This window comes from Oryza glaberrima, chromosome 7, assembly GCF_000147395.1.
Source record: "Oryza glaberrima chromosome 7, OglaRS2, whole genome shotgun sequence".
In the NCBI taxonomy this organism is placed as follows: Eukaryota; Viridiplantae; Streptophyta; class Magnoliopsida; order Poales; family Poaceae; genus Oryza; species Oryza glaberrima.
Window position 1 is genome coordinate 15,827,102 of NC_068332.1, and position 9,369 is coordinate 15,836,470.

Sequence of the window (9,369 nt, forward strand, 5' to 3'; positions counted from 1 at the left end):
GAGTAAAAAGGGTACTGAATTTATTCCTTCCCGCCGTGGTTAGCCAAATCGTCGGTGACAACACCGCATTGGTGGCAAGGTCCCGCACAGCGCCGCGAGGGTGGTGGCCACGGCCGCCGCCGCTACGATGGCTACCAGGTCGAGGCTGGGGATCTGGCTATTGCTGTTGTCGACACATCCACTGGCAGATTCCAGCCAGGTGGGGAATGCGGGTGGCGGCATTCGGCGACATCACCGCCGCGGAGGAGGAACGGGAGAAGAAGCGCGCATTTCTTACGGTGAGAGAAATGATGGAGAAAGAGGAGAGGAATGGATAAGATCGATAGAGAAGAGAGAAAAAAGCGGTGGGGCACAGGGACCATGGGCGCGTGAGGCGTCGGATGTGAGGCGTGGGCGTCCGATATTCTTTCTCCCCATCGGACAGCCAAGCCAAAGGATTTTTTCATGTCCTAGTATGCTTTATTAGCAAATATAGGAAGAAAACCATACCGAACTTAAATGGAACAATATATAGAAATCAAAATTTGCACACATAAAAAGAAAGAGGACTATGATGAAAATATGAAATATATTTAGTAGTAAGGCCAGCCTAGGGTCGTCCAAAGGCTGGTGCCCTAGTTCATGCCTATTTACTCCCATAATATTTCTTGACTCATGCAAACTGACGACATACTCACACACATACAGGATGATATTACAGTTGCAATAAGATGTGCAACAAAGTGTTGGATTCACACATTTTTTTTATTACGGTCCTGGAATATATAAGATAGGTATGTTAAGTACGAGGAATTAGTTGGATGTGATAGCCTTGTGGGAACATAATCTCTGAGATGCGCAATACTTCCCCTCCTTCAATCTCCTTCCATCTAAACAGAGAGTTCATCGGGCAAAAGATAAAAAAAGCAAAGTTAGAAATGTACATCAGTTACAAACTACTACTTGAGTGAGCTTAACAAGCAATGAGTGAACACCAGCATGCGAATGTACCTGTACTCGGTCACCAAGATGTGGAGGAAAAGTGCGATAAAAAGCTTGCTGAACTCTGCGCCGAGACACAACCTGATGCCTCCTCCAAATGGCATGTAATTCCTCAGCAGTGAGCTTCTCTTCTCCTCCTATATTTGCCATTGGTTTTAGTGAGTCAAGAAAGAAGCATTGTGGTACCTTATAGTCCAAGTGAAGATGAATTTAACAATAATTCATCCTTGTGGCTACTAAAAAAATGGAATATTTGAAATGTTTTCCACTAACCGTCCACCTCCATGGATCGAATTTGAGTGGATCCTCAAACAATTCTGGGTTTAGGTGAACTGCCATGGGGCTAATCATGACTAACCACCCGGACGGAATTGTATATCCTGTGCAAAAACCAAATATTATTCTAATAACCAATCGTGTGTCATGATGTAATACTCATGAATAGTAATGTTTTTTCTTATTATTTGTGAAGTTTACCATTCACTTGCACGTCTGTCAGTGTTTTTCTGAAAACTCCAGGTGCAACATTACTAATTCGAGTAATTTCATTCGTAACCTTCACATAAAAACAAGCTAAGTCAAATTAACAAAAGCAATTTTACCAAAAGCATCATTGTGGCTTCAGTGATCGTTCAAACATAAGTATAATTTAAGTGAAATAACCTGAGTAGTGAATTTTAAGGACTTGTACTCCTCCCATGTAAACCCAGAATTCATGACCTCTCGTTTCTTCAGTATCACATCGTGCTCCTCCTGAAATGAAATGAAGAGGTGCTATCTTTTTATTCACCATGAGTCCAAACTTTCAATGTTTGTCCCTATGTTTCTCGAATATATGTTAACATGTACTCCTTCTGTTTCATATTACAAATCACATTGCCTTTTTTTAAGTCAAACATCTTTTAAGTTTATCTAATTTATAGAAAAATGTAACAACATCTTTGGCAACAAATTAATTAATTAGTTTTATTAAATCCAATATTGAATATATTTTAATATATGTTTGTTTTGGTTTAGAAAAATATTGTTATATTTTTATATAAACTTGATCAAAGAAACTTGGTTTGATTAGTAAAAATAAAGAATCAGAGTGACTTATAATATAGACTTAATTATAATATAAAATGAAGGAAGTAACAAAACTATAAACCTTGAGCTCTTCAACAATTTTAGGATTGTCGTTGAGGAACTTTAAGGCTACAGTCAACGTCGATGATAGTGTTGCAAAGCTCGTAAACAAAAGCGCAGCAAGTGCGTCTATAGCAAAATTTTCATCAATCACTGGCTTTTCGCTTTGTAGCTCTTCAACAATGAGGTCAACAAGATCACCGTACTTCTTTTCAGGTGCACTTAGCCTCTCTTTCATTACATCAGTCAGTGTGTTCCGCACATTTTTTCTACCCTGAAAAGAATAATCAGATATATATAACTGAATCAGTACAAATTCTAGAAGTACAGGGTCCTATAGATTCCTAGTTAATATTCAGAAAATAGTTATTTATCATAAAGTAAATGAATATGCCCTAATCGAGCTGGTTGGACCATAGAAATATATATATACCTGCATGCATCGGCAGAACGATGTCCCTGGGAAATATATTGGGAAAGACACCATCCCCTGGAAGAACTCCTGAAAGTTCTTTCTCAATTCTCTTGACTGGGTCACATTGAGGCCGATCAACTTCTTCGCTACTAGGTCGAAGATCATCTGCAAAAGTACAAATCACAGTAAAACATTAGTGCAGTGTGCACAGTGCTATTGTCTAATGATTGCAAATCGAACAGCAGTGGATCGGAGGTGCCTTAATTTGTTGGAACATATATATATTGAACTATTATCATCACATAATTGAGCGAAAATTCATGCATCTGTTAATAACTTACGTCTGATACGCCGTCTTGCACCTCGATCCTTGGTTTACTAGCCCATGATGCGAAGCTCTCCCTCATGGAGTTTTCCAGCTCGGGAAGGAGCGATTCTTTCAGGTTTTCAAGCCCAAAGAGCTTGGACGCAAAGCTCCGGATGAACTTGTGAACGGTTCCATTGTACGTGGTGAGGCTCTTTTTGCCAAAGATGTTATTTGCAGTTTCTGGATACCAGCTCCGGAACAACTTACCCTCTTGTTGAAATATGAACCGGTTCACCTCTGGATCTAGAGAAACGACCAGAGGCTGACCTACCAGGCTAGTCTTGAAGAGAGGTCCATACCTAATAATTAATGGTCATTACGTTAAATTCAGTTCAGTAGCAGACCATCATATGGCCTAATAAAACTTAGATAGATATATTGCGTTGTTCACATCAACAATAGTGTTAAGGTCTTTGTTGCAAAAAAAAAACAGAAAAAAAGAAAAAAAAAGAGAGTACAAACTGTTTGATGATCTCTAATTACCTCTCCAGTCTCTGCTTGTAGTAGCTGGGCATGTCTACAGATGGACTTGCTCTGAAGAATTGGAATGTCTCACCAACAACAGGGAAGCCCATGGAGCCAGGAGGAAGCTTTCCATTGCATGGGGGATTCATCCATTTGTATACCCAGTGAGTTAACCATCCTATGATTAGTGTGACAACGCAGAGAGCCGCGTATGAATGTGGCCCTAGCAAAATATCCTTCTCCATGCTCTAGCTAACTAGTAATCCCAGTATGGAACAAATCTTTGAGCTTAACATCGGCCGGGAGTATCTAGTTTATATAGGAAAACGTAGGTGTACTATCCATCGAACTGAACCGTATTTCATGCAAGTTTAGTTACAGACTAGTATTTTTTTTTTTGGACATGCAAGCTATATGTGCGGCTTCCTTTGGGAGAAAAGATATCCATGTTAAAAAGGGTGCCTTATTACCATATGATTAATTAAGTATTAATTATAAATAAAAACTTGAAATTGAATCAATATAATTTTTTAAAACAATTTTCTTTTTTTAAAGAAAATATACCATTTTACGGTTCGGGAAGCGTGCGCGTGAAAAATAAGGGTGTAAAAGATGAGAACATATGTAGTTTCGAACAAACCCTAAAAGTCGTATCTGTATCTATTTTATTGTAAATCCACAACTCAAATCGATCATATTTATTAGCGTTACACTAGTGCTTCAAATTCCTTGGTAACCAACAATTAATTAATTATGTAAAACTGGCCGTTTGTGGCCGGCCTGTTATATGATAGATTTAACGAATGTTCTCGTTCAAACAGTCGTGATAGGTACGTACGTATCGACGGGTTTATACCCAATTATATTTTAGAAGTACAGAGAGGATGTTGGTATTGTGAGGTTAGGTAAAAGTACTGGTACAAGTCTCCGAAGTGGGCACGTAATAGAGAAACTGTTTTAAACACTCGGGTGGACGTCCATCCGTTTTTTCATGTCATCTAAATGGTTATGAAAAATTTTCAAACAAATTGACATGATAGGTTAATATGTAATATATCACTTCACAAACATGCAAATTCAAATTCGACTTCTACAAGTTATAACAAAAATAACAAATTTGACTGTGAATATACGTATACTAGTTAGAGTTTGATTTGTTATTTTTGTTACAACTTGTAGAAGTCGAATTTGAACTTGCATGTTTGTGAAGTGATATATTACATATTAACCTATCTTGTTAATTTTTTTGGAATTTTTTCATAATCATTTAGGTGGCATGCAAGAAATGGGTGGACGTCCACCCGAGAAATTAGAATCCATCCTCCACGTAATAGCTCTAATCCAATTTATATGAATAGCAATCTCTACTGGAGAAGTGATCTTTGTTGGGTTGTGCAAAAACCACATTAGCCCCAGTTGAAAAGCCTAGCACCACTTTATGATATTTAGTCTCGATTGGTGTTATCAATCGGGATTAAAGATCATTTTTAGTACTCCTGGTTTAAAAAGTGTTTGTCCCCCTACTATTTTTAGTCCACCAACCGAGACTAAAAATTAACGCATCGTATATAATCTCTCGCACTTATCCTCTAGCAAACTCCTCTCCCTTATCCCCCTCCTCTTCAACTTCCTTCACTTTTTCTTATCCCCTCTCTTTCTCTCTTTCCTCTCTCGCCGGCCGAGGGTTGCGCGGCAGGCGGCGGGCTGCAAACCGAGATTGCAAAGGGTTTTCCTAGTAGTGTATGCGATATATCACATCAATTACAAAGGGAGAGCAATAGCTAATCTAGCTTACCAACTAATCTTTATCGACAACTAATACGACGACTTGAAGTCAGCGGCTAGCTATAGGCTTCCTCCTTGCTGGTCGTCTATGTGACTTGTGCCTATGACTTATGATTTGATGTCCTCCTCTACCAAAAGTTTATGAATTTACATGAGCAGCAACTTCTCCAAGTAGAATTGGATTGTTAATGTGGGGTACAAGCATATAAGATCTTTTATTTCACGGGTCAGAGTCCGAAACTTCTCTTATCGAGAAAGGAGTATGTATTCTTATTTCCTACGTTCCCATATTTGAATATACCTTTGCATACAATACCAAAAACGCTTAGTATCCTACGTCCGATACGAGACGAAACCCCGGATGGTCTCATAAGATGGGACCCACAGCCAAAACCCATCTTTTCCCCAACCTTATCCTCACTCCCCCTCGTCGTTTTTTCGGTAGCACACGTACAGGAACACCATCAGAGAGAGATTGCGGGGCCATCACCTGCGCAAGCGGCCACAAAAACGCGAAGAGGAAGGAGTCGCCGGCGGCCACATGGGCGGTGGCAGCCGGCAGGGAAAAGTGAAGCGAAGAGGGAGGAGGGCGGCAGTGGTTGGCAAGGAAGCATGAAGCAAAGAGGGAGGAGGGTGCCGGCGGCCACGTGGGCGACGGCGGTTAGTGGGGAAGCGCGAAGTGAAGAGGGAGGAGGACACCGACAACTACGTTGGCGGCAACGGCCCGGGGCAGCATGACAGAAAAGCTTGAGACGCCATCACTTGAGAGGGCTCTGAGCTCGCCGGTGAAGGTGAGGAGGCTTGTGGCAACATCGAACTAGCGAGGATTGTTGCACACCACATATTTTTTGTTGCACATAGTGTGTTCGTGATGTTGAAGCCGTATTTTCTGGATGTTTCTTAAATCAGTACTGGATGTTGTATTTGGTTTCTTCGGATGTTGCATATATTGGGTTTTTGTTGTTGCAGACAACGCTCTTGAGTGTTGCATTCGATTGAAACATCTTCGATAAATCGGTAAAATATTGTTCAGTGAAAGATGAAACATCAAGAAACAATTCATGTTGAAACATTTTTTTCGAGCAATGAAACACTGTAACATTCATTCAACATACGGTGAAACATCGTCTGGAGATTTGAAAATCTCCGGACGTCTGATGCATAGCTCTCTCCATACAATACTACACATGCATGTGATATTCTACTACCAATCTAAGTATAGAAGGTAGACATAATACGTAACAGTATGGATATCCGATTATTGTTGCTATACGAATATCCACATTACACATAATGTATCTGTTGCTCCTTTCTGTCCCTTGTCTTCTCGCATTTTCTTAGATTATTTTAGCCTACAAACACTAATTCAAGATATATATGAATATTATTTTAACATACACAAATTAATTAATGGCTATCCAAATCAGACATGTATTTGTCACTCCGACAATTTGGCATTTGTTTGCACTTGGCTATGTCGTATGTGTTGAATTCAATCGATATCATCCAATCTATTGATCTGACTGTTTTATTTGTGTAAAATTAGTTAATTATACATGGAAATTATTTATGATCTGTACGAGCAATTTGAGTGGTTTCAATCTCCTGATAAATATTGTTTTTCATATTTGGGGCCAATCTTATTTGGTCCTTATCTTTCTTAATTAATTAGTTCATTATTTTTTTGTATGCGAGTTATTTGTATCCCTTTTTCATGTGGCCGAACGTGTGATTTGGAACTTCTCAAATCTCTTACTCAAATTCACTTGCAGCTATTTATTTTTTTTCCAACAGTAGGTGGCGTACTTGATAGCGAGGCGTTCGTGACGACTTCGTTAATCTTAAAATATACTGGCCTAGTCTCTCTGAGATGCTCATAATAATATGGTGTACATATATTCGTTAATCTTAAAATATACTGGCATAGTCTCTCTGAGATGCTCATAATAACATGGGTACGGCGAAGTGAGCATAGCTCAACTGGTTAGGTTCCTTGTGGTAGAACCAGCCCACTCGGGTTCAAATCCTAAATTTGACACGAGTGCTCGTATTTACGGCTAATTATTTTTTCAGTGGTAGGCGACGTACCCGTCGACCCGCCTCGTACGTATATGCCTTAATAAAAAAACACACGTTGTGAGCGCCTGCGTTTGTACTGTGTTTCTAAAAAAAAGAGCTGTACTGTTCCGTTGACTTTTTAAATGCATTTGACCATTCATCTTACTAAAAAAATATGTAATTATTATTTATTTTATTGTGACTTGATTTATCTCCAAATCTTCTTTAAACATGATTTAAATCTTTTTATATTTGCAAAAAAAAATTGAATAAGATGAATGGTCAAGCGTTGATAAAACAAGTCATATATTAAAAAATGGAGGTAGTACAGTCAAGAACACTACAAAAATTCTCCAATTAATTTTAAAAGAAAAGGGAAAAAAATTACATGCGCACAGCTATAAAATATATTGTAACACTTTCCCACCACTAAATATGTGGATTTATCATATTGGAATTTATAAATATCCAATTATATTGATCAGTTTGGATTCAATTGTATTGTTTTTCATGATTTCATAATTCTAAAAGTAGAAATAAAAAATTTAGACCTGTACTTAGTCTAGAGAAGTCCCCAATATAGTTTTATGATAATTTAATAGTTCCAAAACATAATATTTTTAGTCTAATATGGGCGGCGCTCGGAAGTGCTAACTACGGCTGCACTGGCCAGCGAACAAATACCAAGCACGAGCAATTAGAAGAATGTGGCCATGGTCTGTAGACTGTAGACTCGATTAAAGTTTTCACGTTGATTTAATAATTCTGAATCCAGAATAAATATCATAAGGTCTATGACTCTAGGGTCTCAATTAAAGTTTTTAGATGATTAAATAATTCTGAAATTTATAGTTATTAAAAAATGATAATTGATTAATACATATTAAGTTGTACACTTGTACTTACTCCAGAGTTTCAATTAGTTATTTTCTATGATCCAATTATTTCAAATTTTAAGATTAATTAATATATAGCTTCGTTCTCAGTTTGGACTCCCAATTATTATATTTTTGATGATTTAGTAACTCTAAATTCTGAATTGATAAATATTGACCTGATATTTGAATATGTAGTTGTGTGGATGCAAAGTTGGTAAACTAGTCATACACTCATACTCATACCCTAAAATAATTAACAAGCAACTGAAGTAGTCTCTCCGGGCTGATAATATTAGTCGTTTTGGATAAGAGTAAAGTCAAACTTTAAAATCTTTGACTACAAATAATTTCTAAAATATTTATCTTAAAAATATAAAAACCATATGTGTAGATTAGTCTTTAAAAGTACTTCAATGAAACCATATATTTGTTGATATTTCTATATATATTATAATAGAAAATAATTGTCAAAGTTACTTTTTGAAGACTGTGCCATTATTCAAAATGACAAGTATTATCAATTCGGAGGGAGTATTGTGAACAAGCAATTTAACTATATTTTGTTCTCCCTGCCGGCATAGGAAATTAGGAACGCCGGCGCTGAATTTATTATGAGAAAGAGACGAACACGCATGTTACGAACATCACCAAATGATGTTGTTGGCAATAAATGCACAGAAAGTCATCAAGCCGCTAAATTCTACACTGAAAAAGACCAGCCTCTGAAAGCACACTCGTAGCCCCCATGGCCCATGCATGTGTGGTGTGGCCATGTTAACGAAGATGGCATATCACCTCTTTAATAATTATCTACTACTCACTTTGTAAAAAAAAAAACAACGTAGGATTAAATTTAAAGTACAATAAATTTAAATAAACTTCTGCGCAGATTATACCAAATTCAATTCTTACTTTTTTTTTTATGGAGGGAGGAGCCATGAAAATCTATGATACCATTATAACTGCGATGGCATGTCAATGAGCAGTCACACATACTCCCTCTATTTTAAAATATAAATGATGATTTTGGACGGATCCGGGTGGAGGGAGTATATAAAAGTCTATTGGAGACAGCACATCACCTCTTTAATAAATACTCTCTCCGTCTCATTTTAAATGAACCACGAGTTTCCGCGCTCAACATTGATCGTCCGATTTGAAAGTTTTTTATAATTAGTATTTTTTTTGTTATGAGATGATAAAATATGAATAGTACTAAATTTTTTTAAATTTTTTTTAAATAAAACGGATAATCAAAGTTGGGCGCGGAAAACCATTGCTGCACTCAAAAT

General features: G+C 37.5%; 1 protein-coding gene across 1 annotated transcript; it reads right to left on the bottom strand.

Annotated features, from left to right (window-relative positions):
- Positions 1–778: 778 nt before the first annotated feature.
- Positions 779–3,601, bottom strand: LOC127778254 (cytochrome P450 87A3-like). Its single transcript, XM_052304827.1, has 9 exons — positions 3,375–3,601; positions 2,866–3,190; positions 2,543–2,689; positions 2,132–2,383; positions 1,645–1,734; positions 1,459–1,537; positions 1,255–1,361; positions 991–1,118; positions 779–869 (listed from the first exon to the last, which is right to left on the bottom strand). The coding sequence occupies exons 1-9, from the start codon at positions 3,599–3,601 to the stop codon at positions 779–781; spliced, it is 1,446 nt and encodes a 481-aa protein (XP_052160787.1).
- Between the last annotated feature and the right edge of the window lie 5,768 nt (positions 3,602–9,369).

Bases quoted from the DNA above. Each gene is read 5' to 3' on its own strand.
- LOC127778254 (XM_052304827.1), bottom strand. From the start codon at position 3,601: ATGGAGAAGGATATTTTGCTAGGGCCACATTCATACGCGGCTCTCTGC. The intron at 1,735-2,131 runs GTTTATAGTTTT...ATTTCATTTCAG, and splicing joins AAATTGTTGAAGAGCTCAAG to GAGGAGCACGATGTGATACT. The intron at 1,538-1,644 runs GTTATTTCACTT...TTTTATGTGAAG, and splicing joins CCTTAAAATTCACTACTCAG to GTTACGAATGAAATTACTCG.